This window comes from Balaenoptera musculus, chromosome 4 (assembly GCF_009873245.2).
Source record: "Balaenoptera musculus isolate JJ_BM4_2016_0621 chromosome 4, mBalMus1.pri.v3, whole genome shotgun sequence".
Classification (NCBI taxonomy): Eukaryota; Metazoa; Chordata; class Mammalia; order Artiodactyla; family Balaenopteridae; genus Balaenoptera; species Balaenoptera musculus.
In genome coordinates, this window is record NC_045788.1 from 88,507,309 (window position 1) to 88,531,339 (window position 24,031).

The 24,031-nt window shown below is 40.6% G+C and overlaps 1 protein-coding gene across 1 annotated transcript in view; it reads left to right on the forward strand.

The window, feature by feature from the left end:
• The window catches only part of LOC118894021 (inosine-5'-monophosphate dehydrogenase 1-like), a 97,471-nt gene extending 75,103 nt beyond the window's left edge, over positions 1-22,368 (forward strand). The window contains 2 exon segments of the mRNA XM_036849688.1: positions 20,926-22,202; positions 22,205-22,368. Coding sequence (XP_036705583.1) covers positions 20,926-22,202; positions 22,205-22,368 — 1,441 coding nt within the window.
• Positions 22,369-24,031: the final 1,663 nt, after the last annotated feature.

Below are 24,031 nucleotides of genomic sequence, written 5' to 3' on the forward strand. Positions count from 1 at the left end.
CTTCTCTGATGCAATGTTTATGAGTCTAGTGATAGAACGTTGAAAGAGCCATGTGCCCATGGCTAACTACAAATTTTGGAATATAAAAGCAGATTCTATCAAAAGTTTGTCCTTGGGACAGACTCAGTAAAATGTTCAATTTGTAAACTTCTGCTCATCATATAAATTACTGAAAAGGTGACACATAGTTAACGTTACATGGTGGCAGAAATTCTAAAAATTATTTTCAAAATATAAGAACATAACTGGGCAGAATTGCCTATAATTCTTATAAAAAGTCATTAGCTTCCTGCCACTTTCAGTGTCACCTTAATAAACTAACAGTTTCCATGTGATCACAGATGCTTATATGTTTATGTGCTGGAGCAAACTCACGCCAACCACAGAGAAGCTTGAAATGTACCTTCCTTTTTTTTTAAATTAATTTATTTACTTACTTATTTTTGGCTGCACTGGGTCTTTGTTGCTGTGCGCGGGCTTTCTCTAGTTGTGGCGAGCAGGGGCTACTCTTCGTTGAGGTACACGGGCTTCTCATTGCGGTGGCTTCTCTTGTTGCGGAGCATGGGCTCTAGGCATGCGGGCTTCAGTAGTTGTGGCATGTGGGCTCAGTAGTTGTGGCTCGTGGGCTCCAGAGCACAGGCTCAGCAGCTGTGGCGCATGGGCCCAGCTGCTCCGCGGCATGTGGGATCTTCCCGGACCAGGGTTTGAAGTGGTGTCCCCTGATTTGGCAGGCGGACTCTCAACCACTGCGCCACCAGGGAAGCCCTACCTTCCTTTTAAAGCAAACAAAAGGTGGCCTTCCAGGAGTTCTGAGTGATCACAGCACACTCCCCAGAACACACACACACCTTTCTGAATGACTTGGACAGCAAAACACCCCTTCCTCCACCATAAGTCCTACCTGTGGCTAAGAAGCTTTAAATCCCATGGCCCCCTTTCCACGGCATGTGGCCGTTCATGCAGTAACGGCCTGTATGAAGCTGCACCATCATTTGGTCTAAGCAAGCTGGACCTTTAGGTCACACTGCATGAGTTTAAGACACCACTCTGCTATTTATTGGCTGCACAGTCTTCGATATGTCACTTCATCTCCCTGAACCTCAGTTTCCTCTCTCTACAAAAATATATAATTTTAACTATCTCATAAATATGTTATGAGAATTACATAACCTTAAACATGAAAAATTCTTGGCACTAGGTAAATGATAAATAAATGCTAATTATTGCCTTTTCTCCCTCTCTGTATGTATGTGCATATAAATACTGTTGTTAAAATACGTATGTTTATTTCAATATGAATCTATATATTTATATATCTTTATACATGAACAGATATGATACACAGACATATATGCATACATGTATATGTATATATAAAGTATATCAGCTATCAGCAAACTTTTCTGTAAAGAGCCAGATTGTAACTAGTTTAGGATTTGAGGACCACGCATTCTTCATGGCACCTACACAACTTGGCTACTGTTGCGCAAAGGCAACCATAGATAAAACATAAGCAAAGGAGCTTGGTTGTGTTGCAATAAAACTTTATTTACAAAAATAGGTGGAGACTAGATTTGGCTGATAGATTGCAAACCCCAGTACAGACAATATGTGTAGTGCGGATGCTGCATATTGTGCATGTACATATGGGTATACAGATAGATAGATAGATACAGATTAAATATGCTTTTTCTAAAATTTGATTTAGTATATTTTTATGGGCTTGTTGGATATCTGTATGTTTGTGTGAGAGGGTCTTGTGAATATTTCCCCAAATGAACCTTGGAGAAATGTGTCTGAGTATTTTATTTATAATGGAAATTTCTTTCACAAAGCACAAGTTCTCTGCTACATAATTTGCCAAGTACAAATATTTTTTATAGTCCTCTGAAGATGCAAAACTTCCCCACATTGGTAATGACAATAAAATGTGAGTAATAATCATAACCATAATTTTTTAGCATGCACTATATGCTAGGTGCTGTATTAAGACTGATGTACATTACATAGAGGCTAACACCTACAGTGCAACTAGACACTGTCCCAATTTTACAACAGGAAATAACAGCTACTCAAACTAAGAATTGATGCAAGGACCAGTTCTGTTTTCTGCTTACACAGTCACAGGGTTTTAGAGCTCTAAAGTACTTAGCTTATTCTCTAGATCAAAATTTGCTTTCTTCTCCCCTACTCCATTACTCCATTTTGCATATGAGGAAACTGCAGCCAAGAGAGGTAAAGTGATTACTCCAAGATTCCTAGGCTAGTGAAAGGAAGACCTGGGACTTAAGTTCGTTGCAAGTTTTACATGGACTGAGCTCCTAGTCAAATGTAATGAATGAGAATTCTTCATTTCATATTAAAACTACAAGGTCTGGTGCCTAGCTTGATTTCACTTATCCAAAGTTATAGAAAGTTTAAAACCATACAAACATGCAAGGAAAAATAATCAGTCTTCATCAGATTTTAAGATTTCTTTGGAAGTCACAGCACCTATTTGAAAGGATATTCCCTTAGGCCCTCTTTTAAATTCTCACTGTATTTATTTCTTCTTCATTCAATAGCTGATCTCCCCATGATTAAGACCTTGTATAGAATTAATGCAGCCTGTTGGCCTGACTGTAGACCCAGGTCCCTCTACTCTGATAAGAGCATCTCTTTGAAGGCATTAGTGTCCTCTCTGAGCACCTGCCACTGCCCCCTAGCAGCATAATGAACCCAGGCCTATTTACACTCGGGTCTCTGACCTTTGCGGCTACGCAACAAGAGTATTTCCCAACAATTAGCCTGCAGCCCATTAAGACTCTGTCTTTAGAAAATCCGCACAGAGAAAGAAAAAAATCACTCTGTTGAAGAAACTGGAATATTGAACTTGTCGCCTCTTTCTTTACCTAGTGATTGAGAGTTATTCATTTCCTTGACATTCATTGTACTACTGTTAATACAAATGTATCAAAAATAGTTTAATTAAAAGTGTGAGAACCAGCGGACCTTCAAGATGGCAGAGGAGTAAGACGTGGAGATCACCTTCCTCCCCATAAATACAGCAGAAATACATCTACATGTGGAACAACTACTACAGAACACCTACTGAACACTGGCAGAAGAAATCAAACTTCCCAAAAGGCAAAGAACCACCACGTACCTGGGTGGGGCAAAAGAAAAATGGAAAAACAGAGACAAAAGAACAGGGACGGGATCTGCACCTCTGGGAGGGAGCTGTGAAGGAGGAAAAGTTCCCACACACTAGGAAGCCCCTTCACTGACAGACATGGGGTGTGGCGGGGCGGAAGCTTCGGAGCCATGGAAGAGAGTGCAGCAACAGGGGTGCAGAGGGCAAAGCGGAGAGATTCCTGCACAGAAGATCAGCGCCGACCAGCATTCACCAGCCCGAGAGGCTTGTCTGCTCCCCGCCGGGACAGGTGGGGGCTGCGAGCTGAGGCTCCAGCTTCAGAGGTCAGATCCCAGGGAGAGGACTGGGGTTGGCTGTGTGAACACAGCCTGAAGGGGGCTAGTGCACCACAGCTAGCCGAGAGGGAGTCTGGGAAAATGTCTGGACCTGCAGAAGAGGCAAGAGACCATTGTTTCGGGGTGAGCAAGGAGAGGGGATTAATAGCACCCTCTAAAGGAGCTCCAGGGACAGGCGCGAGCCACGGCTATCAGCGCGGATACCAGAGACGGGCATGAGACGCTAGGGCTGCTGCTGCCGCCACCGAGAAGCCTGTGTGCGAGCACAGGTCACTCTCCACACCGCCCCTCCCGGGAGCCTGTGCAGCCCGCCACTGCCAGGGTCCCGTGATCCAGGGACAACTTCCCCGGGAGAACGCACGGCGCGCCTCAGGCTGGTGCTACGTCACTCCAGCCTCTACAGCAGCAGGCTCGCCCCGCATTCCAAATCCCTCCCTACCCCAGCCTGAGTGAGCCAGAGCCCCCTAATCAGCTGCTCCTTTAACCCCGTCCTGTCTGAGCGAAGAACAGACGCCCTCAGGCGACCTACATGCAGAGGCGGGTCCAAATCCAAAGCTGAACCCCGGGAGCTGTGCAAACAAAGAAGAGAAAGGGAAATCTCTCCCAGCAGCCTCAGAAGCAGCAGATTAAATCTCCACAGTCAGCTTGACACTTGACGTACCCTGCATCTCTGGAATACCTGAAGACAATGAATCATCCCAAAACTGAGGCAGTGGACTTTGGAGGAACTGTAGACTTGGGGTTTGCTTTCTGCATCTAATTTTTTTCTGGTTTCTGGTTACCTTAGTTTAGTGTTTAGAGTTTATTATCACTGGTAGATTTGTTTATTGATTAGGTTACTCTCTTCCTTTTTTTATATATATATAGATATATATATTTTTTTCGTTTTTCTCTTTTTGTGAGTATGTGATTCTGTCTGTATACCTTTGCTTTTACCATTTGTCCCAGAGTTCTGTCTGTTTTTTTGGGTTTTTTTTTTTAGCATAGTTTTTAGCATTTGTTATCATTGGTGGATTTGTTTATTGGTTTGGTTGCTCTCTTCTTTTTTTCTTTCTCTTTTTTATGACATTTTAATTTTTTAAAATAATATATATTTTTTTTATTTTAATAACTTTATTTTATTTTATTATTTTTTATGGTCTTTTTTTTTTTTTCCTCCCTTTTCTTCTGAGCCGTGTGGCTGGCAGGGTCTTGGTGCTCCAGCCGCGTGTCACGCATGTGCCTCTGAGGTGGGAGAGCTGAGTTCAGGACACTGGTGACGAGAGACCTCCTGGCTCCACATAATATCAAATGGCAAAAGTTCTCCCAGAGATCTCCATCTCAACGCTAAGACCCAGCTCCACTCAACGACCAGCAAGCTACAGTACTGTACACCCTATGCCATACAACTAGCAAGACAGGAGCACAACCCCACCCATTAGCAGAGAGGCTGCCTAAATCATAATAAGGCCACAGACACCCCAAAACACACAACCGGACACGGTCTTGCACACCAGAAAGACAAGATCCAGCCTCATCCACCAGAACACAGGCACCAGTCCCCTCCACCTGGAAGCCTACACAACACACTGAACCAACCTTACCCAGTGGGGGCAGACACCAAAAACAACAGGAACTATGAACCTGCAGCCTGCAAAAAGGAGACCCAAACACAGTAAGTTAAGCAAAATGAGAAGGCAGAGAAACACACAGCAGATGAAGGAGCAAGATAAAAACCCACCACACCAAACAAATGAAGAGGAAATACGCAGCCTACCTGAGAAAGAATTCAGAATAATGATAGTACAGATGATCCAAAATCTTGGAAAGAGAATGGAGGAAATACAAGAAACATTTAACAAAGACCTAGAAGAACTAAAGAGCAAACAAACAATGATGAACAACACAATAAATGGAATTAAAAATTCTCTAGAAGGAATCAATAGCAGAATAACTGAGGCAGAAGAACAGATAAGTGACCTGGAAGATAAAATAGTGGAAATAACTACCACAGAGCAGTATAAAGAAAAAAGAATGAAAAGAATTGAGGACAGTCTCAGAGACTTCTGGACAACATTAAACGTACCAACATTCGAATTATAGGGGTCCCAGAAGAAGAAGAGGAAAAGAAAGGGACTGAGAAAATATTTGAAAAGATTATAGCTGAAAACTTCCCTCATATGGGAAAGGAAATAGTCAATCAAATCCAGGAAGTGCACAGAGTCCCATACAGGATAAATCCAAAGAGAAACATGCCAAGACCCATATTATTCAAACTGTCAAAAGTTAAATACAAAGAAAAAATATTAAAAGCAGCCAGGGAAAAACAACAAATAACATACAAGGGAATCCCCATAAGGTAAACAGCTGATCTTTCAGCAGAAGCTCTGCAAGCCAGAAGGCAGTGGCAGGACATATTTAAAGTGATAAATGGGAAAAACCTACAACCAAGATTACTCTACCCAGCAAGGATCTCATTCAGATTCGAAGGAGAAATTAAAACCTTTACAGACAAGCAAAAGCTAAGAGAATTCAACATCACCAAACCAGCTTTAGAACAAATGCTAAAGGAACTTCTCTAGACCTACAAGACTTACAATAACAAACCCAAAGACCTACAATAACAAAAGAAGTAAAACACCTACAATAAATAAAACCCAAAACAATTAAGAAAATGGTAATAGGAACATACATATCGATAACTACCTTAAACGTAAATGGATTAAATGCTCCAACCAAAGACACAGACGGGCTGAAGGGATACAAAAACAAGACCCATATATATGCTGTCTACAAGAGACCCACCTCAGACCTAGGGACACATACAGACTGAAAGTGAGGGGAGGGAAAAAGATATTCCATGCAAATGGAAATCAAAAGACAGCTGGAGTAGCAATTCTCATATCAGAAAAAATAGACTTTAAAATAAAGATTATTACAAGAGACAAAGAAGGACACCACATAATGATCAAGGGATTGATCCAAGAAGAAGATATAACAATTGTAAATATTTATGCACCCAACATAGGAGTACCTCAATAACATAAGGCAAATACTAACAACCATACAAGGGGAAATCAACAGTAACACAATCATAGTAGGGGACTTTAACACCCCACTTTCACTAATGGACAGATCATCCAAAATGAATATAAATAAGGAAACACAAGCTTTAAATGACACATAAAACAAGATGCAGTTAATTGATATTTATAGGATATTTCTTCCAAAAACAGTAGAATACACTTTCTTCTCAAGTGCTCATGGAACATTCTCCAGGATAGATCATATCTTGGGTCACAAACCAAGCCTTGGTAAATTTAACAAAATTGAAATTGTATCAAGTATATATATATTTTAAAATAAATTTATTTATTTAATTGTTTCTTTATTTACTTATTTATTTGTTTTTGGCTATGTTGGTTCTTCATTGCTGTGCGCGGGCTTTCTTTGGTTGCGGCTAGCGGGGGCTACTCTTTGTTGTGGTGCATGGGCTACTCACTGCAGTGGCTTCTCTTGGTGTGGAGCACAGGCTCCAGGCTCATGGGCTTCAGTAGTTGCAGCACGCAGGCTCAGTAGTTGTGGTGCATGGGCTTAGTTGCTCTGTGGCATGTGGGATCTTCCCGGACCAGGGCTCAAACCCATGCCCCCTGCATTGACAGGCGGATTCTTAACCACTGGGCCACGAGGGATGTCCCAATCAAGCACCTTTTCCGACCACAATGCTATAAGACTAGATATCACTTACAGGGAAAAATCTGTAAAAAATACAAACACATGGAGGCTAAACAATACACTACTAAATAACAAAGAGATCACTGAAGAAATCAAAGAGAAAATCAAAAAATACCTAGAAACAAATGACAACGAAAACACAACAACCCAAAACATATGGGATGAAGCAAAAGCAATTCTAAGACAGAAGTTTATAGCAATACAATCCTACCTCAACAAACAAGAAATATCTCAAATAAACAACCTAACTTTACATCTAAAGCAATTAGAGAATCAAGAAAAAAAAAAACCCAAAGTTAGCAGAAGGAAAGAAATCATAAAGATCAGATCAGAAATAAATGAAAAAGAAATGAAGGAAACAATAGCAAAGATCAATAAAGCTAAAACCTGGTACTTTGAGAAGATAAACAAAATTGATAAACCATTAGCCAGACTCATCAAGAAAAAAAGGGAGAAGAGTCAAATCAATAGCATTAGAAATGAAAAAGGAGAAGTGACAACTGACACTGCAGAAACACAAAGGATCATGAGAGATTACTACAAGCAACTATATGCCAATAAAATGTACAACCTGGAAGAAATGGACAAATTCTTAGAAAAGCACAACCTTCCGAGACTGAACCAGGAAAAAATAGAAAATATAAACAGACCAATCACAAGCACTGAAATCGAGACTATGATTAAAAATCTTCCAACAAACAAAAGTCCAGGACCAGATGGCTTCACAAATGAATTCTATCAAACATTTAGAGAAGAGTTAACACCTATCCTTCTCAACCTCTTCCAAAATATAGCAGAGGGAGGAACACTCCCAGGCTCATTCTAGAAGGCCACCATCACCCTGATACCAAAACCAGACAAAGGTGTCACAAAGAAAGAAAACTACAGGCCAATATCACTGATGAACATAGATGCAAAAATCCTCAACAAAATACTAGCAAACAGAATCCAACAGCACATTAAAATGATCATACACCATGATCAAGTGGGGTTTATCCCAGGAATGCAAGGATTCCTCAATATACCCAAAACAATCAATGTGATAAACCATATTAACAAGTTGAAAGAGAAAAACCATATGATCATCTCAACAGATGCAGAAAAAGCTTTCGACAAAATTCAACACCCAATTATGGTAAAAACCCTCCAGAAAGTAGGCATAGAGGGAACTTACCTCAACATAATAAAGGCCATATATGACAAACCCACAGCTAGCATCGTTCTCAATGGTGAAAAATTGAAATCATTTCCTCTAAGATCAGGAACAAGACAAGGTTGCCCACTCTCACCACTATTATTCAACATAGTTTTGGAAGTTTTAGCCACAGCAATCAGAGAAGAAAAAGAAATAAAAGGAATCCAAATCGGAAAAGAAGAAGTAAAGCTGTCACTGTTTGCAGACAACATCATACCATACATAGAGAATCCTAAGGATGCTACCAGAAAACTCCTAGAGCTAATCAATGAATTTGGTAAAGTAGCAGGATACAGAATTATGCACAGAAATCTCTTGCATTCCTATACACTAATGATGAAAACTCTGAAAGAGAAATTAAGGAAACACTCCCATTTACCATTGCATCAAAAAGAATAAAATACCTAGGAATAAACCTACCTAAGGAGACAAAAGACTTGTATGCAGAAAATTATAAGACACTGATGAAAGAAATTAAAGAGGATACAAACAGATGGAGAGATGTACCATGTTCTTGGATTGGAAGAATGAACATTGTGAAAATGACTATACTACCCAAAGCAAACTACAGAGTCAATGCAATACCTATCAAACTACCAATGGCATTTTTCACAGAAGTAGAACAAAAAATTTCACAATTTGTATGAAACGCAAAAGACCCCAAATAGCCAAAGCAATCTTGAGAAAGAAAAACAGAGCAGGAGGAATCAAGCTCCCTGACTTCAGACTATATTACAAAGCTACAGTAATCAAGACAGTATGGTACTGGCACAAAAACAGAAATATAGAACAACAGAACAGGATAGAAAGCCCAGAGATAAACCCACGCACATATGGTCACTTTATCTTTGAAACAGGAGGCAAGAATATACAATGGAGAAAAGACAGCCTATTCAATAAGTGGTGCTGGGGAAACTGGACAGCTACATGTAAAAGAATGAAATTAGAACACTCCCTAACACCATACACAAAAATAAACTCAAAATGGATTCAAGACCTAAATGTAAGTCCAGACACTATCAAACTCTTAGAGGAAAACATAGGCAGAACACTCTATGACATAAATCACAGCAAGGTCCTTTTTGACCCACCTCCTAGTGAAATGGAAATAAAAACAAAAATAAGCAAATGGGAACTAATGAAACTTAAAAGCTTTTGCACAGCAAAGGAAACCATAAACAAGATGAAAGGACAACCCTCAGAATGGGAGAAAATATTTGCAAATGAAGCAACTGACAGGATTAATCTCCAAGATTTACAAGCAGCTCATGCAGCTCAATATCAAACAAACAAACAACCCAATCCAAAAATGGGCAGAAGACCTAAATAGACCTTTCTCCAAAGAAGATATACAGATTGCCAACAAACACATGAAAGGATGCTCAACATCACTAATCATTAGATAAATGCAAGTCAAAACTACAATGAGGTATCACCTCACAACAATCAGAATGGCCATCATCAAAAAATCTACAAACAATAAATGCTGGAGAGGGTGTGGAGAAAAGAGTACCCTCTTGTACCATTGGTGGGAATGTAAATTGATATAGTCACTGTGGAGAACAGTATGGATGTTCCTTGAAAAACTAAAAACAGAACTACCATACAACCCAGCAATCCCACTACTGGGCATATACCCTGAGGAAACCATAATTCAAAAAGAGTCATGTCGGCTTCCCTGGTGGCACAGTGGTTGAGAATCTGCCAGCCAATGCAGGGGACACGGGTTCGAGCCCTGGTCTGGGAAGATCCCACATGCCACGGAGCAACTAGGCCCGTGAACCACAACTACTGAGCCTGCACGTCTGGAGCCTGTGCTCCGCAACAAGAGAGGTCGCGATAGTGAGAGGCCTGTGCACCGCGACGAAGAGTGGCCCCTGCTTGCCACAACCAGAGAAAGCCCTTGCACAGAAACGAAGACCCAACAGAGCCAAAAATAAATAAATAAATAAATAAATAAATAAATAATAAAAATAAAGGAATTCCTTTAAAAAAAAAGAAAAAAGAGTCATGTACTAAAATGTTCATTGCAGCTCTATTTACAATAGTCAGGACATGGAAGCAACCTAAATGTCCATCGACAGATGAATGGATAAAGAAGATGTGGCACATGTATACAATGGAATATTACCCAGCCATAAAAAGGAACGAAACTGGGGCATTTGTAGAGACATGCATGGACCTAGAGACTGTCATACAGAGTGAAGTAAGTCAGAAAGAGAAAAGCAAATATCGTATATTAACACATGTATGTGGAACCTAGAAAAATGGCACAGATGAACCAGTTTGCAGGGCAGAAATAGGGACACAGATGTAGAGAACAAATGTATGGACACCAAGGGGGGAAAGTGGCGGGGTGGGTGGTGGTGTGATGAATTGGGAGATTGGGATTGACATCTATACACTGATGTGTGTAAAATGAATAACTAATAAGAACCTGCTGTATAAAAAAATAAATGAAATTATAAAATTCAAAAAAAAAATCATTCTGAAGAACCTAAGGGCAGGACAGGAATAAAGATGCAGACGTAGAGAATCGACTTGAGGACACAGGGAGTGGAAGGGTAAGCTGGGACGAAATGAGAGAGTAGCATGGACATATATACACTACCAAATGTAAAATAGATAGCTAGTGGGAAGCAGCCGCATAGCACAGGGAGATCAGCTCAGTGCTCTGTGACCACCTAAAGCAGTCGGATAGGAGGGTGGGAGGGAGACGCAAGAGGGAGGAGATATGGGGATATATGTATATGTATAGCTGATTCACTTTGATATAATGCAGAAACTAACACACCACTGTAAAGCAATTATACTCCAATGAAGATGTTAAAAAAAAAAAACAATGAGCCACCAAGATAGTTCATGCCATAAAAAAAAAAAGTATGAGAACCCATAGGATAAAACCAATGGACCAATGCATTTTTTAATTAGTAAGAAATAAATATTTCCATAAGAATTTCAGTATGTTTAGTTATTAAATGTACACTGCATGAAGAAACACACATATTATATAGTCTTTGAACATTAAAATGATACTTAGAATTTAAGTTTTTATATGCTTTATGTTTCACATTTATTTAAGAATAAAGTCAACACTCTCTATATTTCTATACTGAAGTAATTTCTTTCTCTCAGAAGTTCAATTATCATTGCACCACAGTCCCTACTTTTGGTGTTATAAAGTGGGCTTTTCAATCTATATTCCAGCTCTAGTTTGACCTAAAGCTATAGTAAAGTTTTTCCCTCCGTACACAAGGATTTGTTTCTATTATATACCACTAGCACCCAGGCCTCTAACTGCCTCCCTGAAGACAACTTATAATACCCTAAAAATCACCCCTACTAAAATAATCAGGAGACCAAAGCAAAATAAGCACATTTGCCATTGTTTTTCAATATTATTGTATCCTTAACATAGTCCTGAAAAAGTTTTAGTAAACATGCTTTTTTTGCAGTAGTTGACAATTTTAGAGAAAAAGAAATGCTCCCCACCCCACTACCATCCTCCTTTGTTAATAGAGAGCTTTTGGTTTTGCTTTTGTTTCTTTTACTTGCTTATGTTATTTATTTGCTTTGTTTTGATTTTCTTATAAGCATTTTGAATATCTTTCATTTTGGTTATACATTAGATCCTAACTTTCTCAAATTTTAATCAAAATGCTATTTTTGGTGTTATTTTAATTGTAAACAAACTCTTACTCCTTGGTCTGTTTTCTACCAAAGTGAAACAAGTTGTGGCATTTAATATTTAATTAAAAAGTACCTTGAACTACATTGTATACCTTTAAACTGGTTTCTCACTCTCCCAGTTAACAACACATCTTGCTTGAACATTGTGGTTCTCAACTCACAAAAATAAAGTCCTAAAAAGATATTTTACCAGTTATCCAAATATATATTCTATATTTAATTCATTTTTTCAACAAATATTTCTTGAATAATTATCATATGCAAGGCACCATGCTAAGCACTGGTCATTCTAGGAATACAATAAACGTGGTACCCTCCTCTCAGAGTTTACAAACCAATGAGAAAGACAAAGACTAGTCAAGATAACTAATAAATAAATATAAATTTTCAAACTGTAAAAATTTCCATGGGGGAAAATTTCAGTGACAGAAAAGTGGGGACTTACACAAATCAGAGTATTAGAAAGTGGTGCTGATCAGCTATCACTTGAACTGAAACTGAAGGGATGGAAAGGAGTTAGTCATTGAAAACAGGAACTAAAAGAGCTTCAGGAAAAGAGAGCAGTCTGTACAAATAGATGTCCCCAGTGTGGATTATAGCTGGGCATCTCTGAAACATTAAAGATGTCCAGGCTGATAGGGACATGGTAGTCAAGGAACGAGGAGATAAGGTTGAAGAGGTAAGCAGGGAGTCTATAGTTTATTATAAAGGATTTAGATTTTTTTTTGCCCTAAGTACAAAGTAACCTTCAGAAAATGTTTTAAGTTGGGAAGTGACATAACCAGATTCACACATCCAGATATATAGATGTAGATATGTACACATACATACATATATTAAATTTTTAATCACTATACTTGTTCTTTGGAAATGGATTGGAGATAGACAACTATGGAAACAGAGAGGCCTTTTGGGAGACTATTCTAGAAGTTCTGCTGAGAGATCATGGGCACTTGGACAAGGATGGTGGCAGCAGGGATGGGAGGAATAGACCAAATTCAATAGATATTTTGGAGGCAAAAATTAAAGAAATTTCTGAGAGATTGGATTTGGAAGATGAGGGAGAGAAAGGAAACAAGGGACACTGTATCTTTCATCCACTTGGATCAGAAGAGATTGAGTGACTGTGAGGCTGAGACTTAAAAATTAAAAAAGAAGGATGTAGAGTTTGGAGTTGCAGAAGGAAAAGCAGCTGTCCTTTAGCAAAAGAAATGTTCTCCTAATGTCTGCATTAAATACAAGGTGAAAATAAGTAACAAGAGCCTTCTTAGTTTGAATTTGCACCTTAGCACCCAAGTTTGCAGTTCCTTTAGCCACTCTTAATGATTTAAAGAACCTTGGGAATTCCCTGGTGGTCCAGTGGTTAGGACTCGGCACTTTCACTGCCAGACCCAGGTTCAATCTCTGGTTGGGGAACTAAGATCTCGCAAGCCACGGGGTGCAGCCAAAAAACTAAAAAAATAAAAAAAATAAAGAACGTTTACACAACTCTGATATCAAGAGTCATGGCTACCCAAAAGGTAAGGAAGTGCTTAAAAAAGGTTGGGGACAAAAACAAAAAAGGATGGGGACATGTCAAAAGAACAAAGAGGCTCTGCACCAAGTGTGCCCTTTCTTTTTGTGTTTAAGTTAGAGTTGATATGGTTAACATAATATGGGTTCCCAAGGATGCCCGCATCCTAATCCGTGCGAATATGTTGCTTTACACGATAAAAGTGATCTTTCAGATGTGATTAAGTTAAGCATCTTGACAGTGGGAGATTATCCTGGATTATGCATGTGGGCCCAACGTAATCACAAAGGCTTTTTAAGAGGGAGGCAGGAGGGTCAGGATCAGAGAGGAGATATGACAACAGAGGCAGAGGTAGGATTGATGCAGGGCCAAGGAATGTGGGCAGCCTTTAGAAGCTAGAAAAGACAAAAAAACCAATTCTCCCCAAGAGCATCCAGAAGGAACGCAAGCCTCCTGATGCCTTGATTTTAGCCCAAGATTAATTTTTGGACATCTGACCTCCAGAACTGTAAGAGAATAAATGTGTGTTGCTTTAAGCCACTGAATTTGGGATACTTTGTTACAGAAGCAATAGGAAAGAAAGCAGTTAGCTTTCTGGCACATGACTGAAAGCCACCTAATCCTACGAACAATTCAAAACCAGTTGTGCAGTAAGGAGATCAACCTCCTGGATAGACCCCCACGCTCACGAAAAAATACAGAGCCTCTGGAGTGAGGTTATTACAAATGTGATTCCAGTTTCAAATTTGATTTTTAAATGGAATCAAGATTGACTTTTGATGGTATAGTTATTTTGAGTATATTTGACCACCACGGTACAATTGTTCATCCAAACAAAATAAAAGTGCTCCTATTGGAACAAATGTAGATTTCCTGCAGATCTTGTTAAATATCTACATTGATAATCACCACAAAGTCAAAAAAGTACAGAAGAAAACTCCTATGGGGCATTTACTAACAATGTTAAGTTGATTAGAGGAATTTTTTTGTTTTGTTTTTTTGTTTTTTGTTTTTATTTCCATTACTCTAGGAGGTGGATCAAAAAAGATCTTGCTGTGATTTATGTCAAAGAGTGTTCTTCCTATGTTTTCCTCTAAGAGTTTTATAGTGTCCAGTCTTATATTTAGGTCTCTAATCCATTTTGAGTTTATTTTTGTGTATGGTGTTAGGGAGTATTCTAATTTCATTCTTTTACATGTAGCTGTCCAGTTTTCCCAGCACCACTTATTGAAGAGACTGTCTTTTCTCCATTGTATATCTTTGCCTCCTTTGTCATAGATTAGTTGACCATAGGTGCGTGGGTTAATCTCTGGGCTTTCTATCTTGTTCCATTGATCTATGGTTCTGTTTTTGTGCCAGTACCATACTGTCTTGATTACTGTAGCTTTGTAGTATAGTCTGAAGTCTGGGAGTCTGATTCCTCCAGCTCCATTTTTTTCCCTCAAGACTGCTTTGGCTATTCGGGGTCTTTTGTGTCTCCATACAAATTTTAAGATGATTTGTTCTAGCTCCGTAAAAAATGCCATTGGTAATTTGATAGGGATTGCATTGAATCTGTAGATTGCTTTGGGTAGTATACTCATTTTCACAATGTTGATTCTTCCAATCCAAGAACATGGTATATCTCTCCATCTGTTGGTATCATCTTTAATTTCTTTCATCAGTGTCTTATAGTTTTCTGCATACAGGTCTTTCGTCTCCCTAGGTAGGTTTATTCCTAGGTATTTTATTCTTTTTGTTGCAATGGTAAATGGGAGTGTTTCCATAATTTCTCTTTCAGATTTTTCATCATTAGTGTATAGGAATGCAAGAGATTTCTGTGCATTAATTTTGTATCCTGCAACTTTACCATATTCATTAATCAGCTCTAGCAGTTTTCTGGTGGCAGTTTTAGGATTCTCTATGTATAGTATCATGTCATCCGCAAACAGTGACAGTTTTACTTCTTCTTTTCCAATTTGTATTCCTTTTATTTCTTTTTCTTCTCTGATTGCCGTGGCTAGGACTTCCAGAACTATGTTGAATAATAGTGGTGAGAGTGGACATCCTTGTCTCGTTCCTGATCTTAGAGGAAATGCTTTCAGTTTTTCACCATTGAGAATGATGTTTGCTGTGGGTTTGTCATATATGGCCTTTATTATGTTGAGGTAGGTTCCCTCTATGCCCACTTTCTGGAGAGTTTTTATCAGAAATGGGTGTTGAATTTTGTCAAAAGCTTTTTCTGCATCTATTGAGATGATCATATGGTTTTTATTCTTCAATTTGTTAATATGGTGTATCACATTGATTGATTTGCGTATATTGAAGAATCCTTGCATCCCTGGGATAAATCCCACTTGATCGTGGTGTATGATCCTTTTAATGTGTTGCTGGATTCTGTTTGCTAGTATTTTGTTGAGGATTTTTGCATCTATATTCATCAGTGATATTGGTCTGTAATTTTCTTTTTTTGTAGTGTCTTTGTCTGGTTTTGGTATCAGGGTGATGGTGGCCTCATAGAATGAGTTTGGGAGTGTTCCTTCCTCTGCAATTTTTTGGAAGAGTTTGAGAAGGATGGGTGTTAGCTCTTCTCTAAATGTTTGATAGAATTCACCTGTGAAGCCATCTGGTCCTGGACTTTTGTTTGTTGGAAGATTTTTAATCACAGTTTCAATTTCATTACTTGTGATTGGTCTGTTCATATTTTCTGTTTCTTCCTGATTCAGTCTGGGAAGGTTATACCTTTCTAAGAATTTGTCCATTTCTTCCAGGTTGTCCATTTTATTGGCATAAAGTTGCTTGTAGTAGTCTCTTAGGATGCTTTGTATTTCTGCGGTGTCTGTTGTAACTTCTCCTTTTTCATTTCTGATTTTATTGATTTCAGTCCTCTCCCTCTTTTTCTTGATGAGTCTGGCTAATGGCTTATCAATTTTGTTTATCTTCTCAAAGAACCAACTTTTAGTTTTATTGATCTTTGCTATTGTTTTCTTTGTTTCTATTTCATTTATTTCTGCTCTGATCTTTATGATTTCTTTCCTTCTGCTAACTTTGGGTTTTGTTTGTTCTTCTTTCTCTAGTTTCTTTAGGTGTAAGGTTAGATTGTTTACTTGAGATTTTTCTTGTTTCTTTAGGTAGGCTTGTATAGCTATAAACTTCCCTCTTAGAACCGCTTTTGCTGCATCCCATAGGTTTTGGGTCGTCGTGTTTTCATTGTCATTTGTCTCTAGGTATTTTTTGATTTCCTCTTTGATTTCTTCAGTGATCTCTTGGTTATTTAGTAACGTATTGTTTAGCCTCCATGTGTTTGTCCTTTTTACGTTTTTTTCCCTGTAATTCATTTCTAATCTCATAGCGTTGTGGTCAGAAAAGATGCTTGATATGATTTCAATTTTCTTAAATTTACTGAGGCTTGATTTGTGACCCAAGATGTGATCTATCCTGGAGAATGTTCCGTGCGCACTTGAGAAGAACGTGTAATCTGCTGTTTTTGGATGGAATGTCCTATATATATCAATTAAATCTATCTGGTCTATTGTGTCATTTAAAGCTTCTGTTTCCTTATTTATTTTCATTTTGGATGATCTGTCCATTGGTGTAAGTGAGGTGTTAAAGTCCCCCACTATTATTGTGTTACTGTCGATTTCCTCTTTTATAGCTGTTAGCAGTTGCCTTATGTATTGAGGTGCTCCTATGTTGGGTGCATATATATTTATAATTGTTATATCTTCTTCTTGGATTGATCCCTGGATCATTATGTAGTGTCCTTCCTTGTCTCTTGTAACATTCTTTATTTTAAAGTCTATTTTATCTGATATGAGTATAGCTACTCCAGCTTTCTTTTGATTTCCATTTGCATGGAATATCTTTTTCCATCCCCTCACTTTCAGTCTGTATGTGTCCCTAGGTCTAAAGTGGGTCTCTTGTAGACAGCATATATATGGGTCTTGTTTTTGTATCCATTCAGCCAGTCTATGTCTTTTGGTTGGGGCATTTAATCCATTCACGTTTAAGGTAATTACCGATATGTATGTTCCTATGACCATTTTCTTAATTGTTTTGGGTTTGTCTTTGTAGGTCCTTTTCTTCTCTTGTGTTTCCCACTTAGAGAAGTTCCTTTAGCATTTGTTGTAGAGCTGGTTTGGTGGTGCTGAATTCTCTTAGCTTTTGCTTGTCTGCAAAGCTTTTGATTTCTCCATCAAATCTAAATGAGATCCTTGCCGGGTAGAGTAATCTTGGTTGTAGGTTCTTCCCTTTCATCACTTTAAGTATATCATGCCACTCCCTTCTGGCTTGCAGAGTTTCTGCTGAGAAATCAGCTGTTAACCTTATGGGAGTTCCCTTGTATGTTATTTGTCGTTTTTCCCTTGCTGCTTTCAATAATTTTTCTTTGTCTTTAATTTTTGCCACTTTGATTACTATGTGTCTCGGCGTGTTTCTCCTTGGGTTTATTCTGTATGGGACTCTCTGCGGTTCCTGGACTTGGGTGGCTATTTCCTTTCCCATGTTAGGGAAGTTTTCGACTATAATCTCTTCAAATATTTTCTCTAGTCCTTTCTCTCTCTCTTCTCCTTCTGGGACCCCTATAATGCGAATGTTGTTGCGTTTAATGTTGTCCCAGAGGTCTCTTAGGCTGTCTTCATTTCTTTTCATTCTTTTTTCTTTAGTCTGTTCTGCAGCAGTGAATTCCACCATTCTGTCTTCCAGGTCACTTATCCGTTCTTCTGCCTCAGTTATTCTGCTATTGATTCCTTCTAGTGTAGTTTTCATTTCAGTTATTGTATTGGTGATCTCTGTTTGTTTGTTCTTTAATTCTTCTAGGTCTTTGTTAATCATTTCTTGCATCTTCTCAATCTTTGCCTCCATTCTTATTCCGAGGTCCTGGATCATCTTCACTATCATTATTCTGAATTCTTTTTCTGGAAGGTTGCCTATCTCCACTTCATTTAGTTGTTTTTCTGGGGTTTTTTCTTGTTCCTTCATCTGGTGCATAGCCCTCTGCCTTTTCATCTTCTCTATCTTTCTGTAACTGTGGTTTTTGGTCCACAGGCTGCAGGATCGTAGTTTTTCTTGCTTCTGTTGTCTGCCCTCTGGTGGTTGAGGCTATCTAAGAGGCTTGATGGGAGGCTCTGGTGGTGGGTAGCTAGAGGAATGTTTTAAGAGTATGAGGTCAATCAAGAATGTAAACTTTATAATGAATGACCTCAAGGTTGACTTTTAGTTTTCTTTTATGTTGACCTGTCCTTCAAAGGAAAGTGAGACAGTTTTTTAGAGTAGAAAGAGGCAAGTGTTGGGAATATTGGGAAACAGTCTTCTACCATAAGGAACATGAAGGGAAAAGTCAGTCGTGTATCCATGGCTTGAAGGGAAAAGAGAGTAATTTAGAGAGAAAAGGACTGGAGTTGTGCACCTCACAACCCTGCCCATAAGGCCTCTGCTTGGCCATCTGTCCGCTTCCTCATCTCTTATCTCAAATTTAATGTGGAAAATAAGAAAAAAAGACCAAGAGGTAAAGAAGAAGAAAATAGCATGATGGAAGGATAATTCTATTTATTTTCAGCCACTTCAATTTGGACAAGGCTGCCCTACCAAAACACTCAACTGGTTGAAGGGAAAAAGTGAACAAAGGAAGAATCAGAAGGACAGTAGAAACATAAAAGATCAATTAACTTCCTCATACAGTCTAGAAACAATGAATCTCAAAGGAATAATCTCGAAATATTCTTTTATTTGTTCATTTAGCAATATGTCCAGTTGTTACTATCCCAGATGCTGGGGACATGGGGAGGGGGAAGGTTGAGATTAGGGAGTAGACAGGCTAACCCTTCCCTGTGGGAACAGGGACCTGATCATTCTTATTCACTGTTGCATACCCAGCACTGAGACATAACAGGTGCTCAATAAACATGTGCTAAATGAAGAAGAAATACAGTGAAGTCAAGGCTAGCCATTCTTACGGAGAAAAGACAGAAAATGAAAGAGTTGATACAACACATGATACTAATCAAATCAATGATACAGGTAATATTTATCTTGGGGTAAGAGAGGAGAGAATTTTGTTGTTTCACACCTGAAATAGCAGAGTTTAGTAGCCATTCCCCTACAATACATGTTAACCTAGTAGTTCTCACTGTATTGGGAGTATTGCTGGTATGTCAGTGCCTAAAACGGCACTGTCCAATACAGTAGCCATTAGCCACAGATGGCTATTCAGATTTAAATTAATTAACATTTAATTTAATTTAAAATTCTGTTACTCATTTGCATTAGCCACAGTTCAATAGCCACAGGAGCCTAGTGGCTACCATCGTCATAGAAAATTCGATTGTACAGCTCTCTTCCACACCATGCTACATTAAAACATAAAAGTAGCCAGAATTTTATAAATGAGAGAAATAAGACATGGTGCATACACACACACACACACACACACACACACACACACACACAGACAGAGCTAAATCGTTCCATATCAACTCAGCATCTAGAGGAGGCAAATCAACTTTGCTTCTGATAAATCTCACTTCCTCCCAAATACAGCTGAACCTTGAACAACCCAGGTTTGAACTGCATGGGTCTATTTATACCCAGATTTTTTTCTATAAATATATTGGAAAATTTCTTGGAGATTTGAGACAATTTGAAAAAAATTCGTAGACAAACTATATAGCCTAAAATATCAAAAAATTAAGAAAAATTAAGTATGTCACAAATGCATAAAATATATGTAGGAACTAGCCTATTTTATCATTTACTGCCATAAAATATACATATACCTATTATTAAAAAGTTAAAATTTATCAAAACTTATGCACATAAACACAGATTATTAATTCATTAGTGTATGTGCTAGGCTACCATGAAGCAACTGTGTAAATTACTAGGCTACCATAAAGCAATCATATAGCTGCTCCTTCATTATCAATGCAACAATCATTATATCTGTAAATAAATATGAATTTCTTTTTCACATTATTTTTTTTCATTGTTTTTTTTTTTTCGGTCGTGCCACACGGCATGCCTAATCTTAGTTCCCCAACCAGGGATCAAACCAGTGCCCCTTGCAGTGGAAGCTCGGAGTCCTGACCACTCGACCACCAGGGAATTCCAATTTTTTTCATTTCTGATGTCTAGTGTTAGTGGTACATATAACATCTACAGTTTTTTGTATCATTTAAGACAATAATGGGGGCTAAAGTCGACAAGATGCTAGCAGGGGGCATGAGGGTGGTTCAGTCCTGACATGGCACGGGGCTCAGAGGCTCTGCTCCTCTCCCCACCCCCTGTGATGCTTCCCCTGGCGTGGCAGGCCCTGCCCTTTTCAGGGACCCCTCCTCATCCAGTAACATTCACTTTCCTCTCTTCACAGAGATTTCCTGATTCTCCGAGGATTTACAGACTTCACAGCTGATGAGGTGGACCTGATTTCAGCCCTGACTTGGAAGATCACGCTGAAGACACCACTCATCTCCTCCCCCATGGACACTGTGACAGAGGCTGGCATGGCCATCGCAATGGCTCTGATGGGCGGTATCGGTTTCGTTCACCACAACTGCACTCCAGAGTTCCAGGCCAACGAGGTCCGGAAGGTCAAGAAGTTTGAACAGGGCTTCATCATGGACCCCGTGGTGCTGAGTCCCTCACACACCGTGGGCGAGGTACTGGAGGCCAAGATCCAGCATGGCTTCTCCGGCATCCCCATCACTGAGACGGGCACCATGAGCAGCAAGCTGGTGGGCGTCGTCACCTCCCAAGACATCGACTTCCTCACCGAGAAGGACCACACACCCTCCTCAGTGAGGTGATGACACTGTGAGCTGGTGGTGGCTCTAGTGGGTATGACACTGAAAGAGGCAAATGAGATCCTGCAGCACAGCAAGAAAGGGAAGCTGCCCATTGTCAATGATCAAGACGAGTTAGTGGCCATCACTGCCCGCAATGACCTGAAGAAGAACCAGGACTACCCTCCGGCCTCCAAGGATTCCCACAAGCAGCTGCTGTGTGGGGCGGCCATGGGCACCCATGAGGGTGACAAACACCACCTGGACCTGCTCACCCAGGCGAGTGCTGACGTCATAGTGCTGGACTCATCCCAAGGGAACTCTGTGTATCAGATGGCCATGGTGCATCACATCAAGCAGAAGTACCCCCGCCTCCAGGTGACTGGGGGAAATGCGGTGACAGCAGCTCAGGCCAAGAACCTGATTGACGCTGGTGTGGACGGGCTGCGTGTGGGCATGGGCCGCGGCTCCATCTGCACCACCCAAGGAGAAGTGATGGCCTGTGGTCGGCCCCAGGGCACTGCCGTGTACGAGGTGGCTGAGCACACCCGGAGCTTCGGGGTGCCAGTCATAGCCGATGGTGGCATCCAGACCGTGGGGCATGTGGTCAAGGCCCTGGCCCCTGGAGCCTCCACAGTGATGATGGGCTCCCCGCTCGCCGCCACCACCGAGGCCCCTGGAGAGTACTTCTTCTCGGATGGTGTGAGGCTCAAGAAGTACCGGGGCACGGGCTCGCTGGACGCCACGGAGAAGAGCAGCAGAAGCCAGAAGCGCTACGTCAGCGAGGGAGATAAGGTGAAGGTCATGCAGGGCGTCTCGGGCTCCATCCAGGACAAAGGCTCCATTCAGAAGTTCGTGCCCTACCTCACAGTGGGACCCAGCACGGCTGCCACGATTTTGGTGCCCGTAGCCTGTCTGTCCTGCGGTCCATGACGTACTCAGGGGAGCTCAAGTTTGAGAAGCAGACCACGTCAGCTCAGATGAAGGGTGGTGTCCACGGCCTGCACTCTTACGAGAAGCGGCTGCACTGAGGACGGTAGTGGAGGCCAAGGCAGCAGAGGGGTTGTGTCCCAGGGTCCCTCTTTGGGCACAGCCTCCCTCCATAACTGAGTGGTCCACAGATTTGCACTACTGGTTCCCCAGCTCCTTTCCAGGGAGAGAGGAGGGAAGGCCCTGAGGCTCTGCGGCCCCTCCCTGAGCTTCCGCCACAGGGTCAGGACTGCTCCCAGGCCGGGCTGCCCTGGGAGCCTCCCCAGGTTCCCCCTTCTTCAGTTCCCCTGAACCCTGCACCTGCCTCAAGTCTTTCTCACTGTAGCCTGCTCCGGCCCGACTCCCACCCCTGGGACAGGTGGCCCCCTGGCTTCTCCTGTAGGGCACCTCCCTCCCTAGCCCCACCCCAGAAATGGTGCTCTCCTGGCCCTGCCTCTGGCCCCTTCCTGGGCTGCTTCCCCCTCAGCCATGTGGCACTTCTGGACTCCTGACCTAGACCAGAGGAAGGTCTCTGCCCCCTTCCCCTGGCCCTGGACTATCCAGGCCCTGCTCCTCAGGCTGCCCCATCCCTGGCCCTGGGGAGGAGGCTGCCCGTTATTCCTGATTCACCCCCGTCCCCAGGTGTACCATTCCTGCCCTCTCCTCTCAGCTGCAGTTGAAGGTTTTAACTTTGCACACTTTGGGGTCACAGTTGCATCACTGTATGTTAAATAATCTGAATAAATCAAGAGGTTTCAACGCCTCCACAAAAAAAAAATAATAATGAGGTAGGTACTAACAGATGATTCATCTTGTAAACAGATGACATAAACCTATGGTATCGCTAAATACAGTACAGTACTGTAAGGGCATTTTCTATTCCTTATAATTTTCTTAATAACATTTCCTTCTCTCTAGCTTACTTTATTGTAAGAATACTGTATATAATACATGTAATATACAAAACATGTGTTAATAGACTGTTTATCAGTAAGGCTTCCAGTCAACAGTTGGCTATTAGTAGTTAAGTTTTTGGGGGGTCAAAAGTTATATATGGATTTTCGACTGCACAAGGGGTCGGTCCCTCTCACACCCACATTGTTCAAGGGTCAAATGTATTTTTATTTATTAAGTTAGTAAAGATAATTTTGTACACATAGGTCTAGCAACCACTGGGAAACACCAGAACTATATATTATCACGTATGTTTACCCAGTCTTTCAAAACCCAATACAATCTTTTTTTTAAACATCATCCGTCATTCTTTTTTTTTTTAATTTAATTTATTTATTTATTTGGCTGCATCAGGTCTTAGTTGCAGCACGCGGGATCTTCATTGCGGCCATGTGGGATCTTTCGTTGCGGCGCACAGGCTCCTCTCTAGTTGTGGCACACGGGCTCAGTAGCTGCGGCGCGTGGGCTTAGTTGCCCCGCAGCATGTTGGATCTTAGTTCCCCGACCAGGGATCGAACCCACGTCCCCTGCATTGGAAGGTGTATTCTTAACCACTGCACCACCAGGGAAGTCTCCCAATACAATCTTATCAAGCAATATCTGCCAAATCCTGACATTTGTGGACTTGCATACACCTGTTATGGACACTGGGTGAAAACCTTGTAGCAAGTTGACAATTCACCTTTAGAATTCCCTGTGTGCTGGAATTTAGTAACAGATCCATCAAGCCACAATTACCAAGCCAAAGTTGCATTTTATTTCCAAATGCCC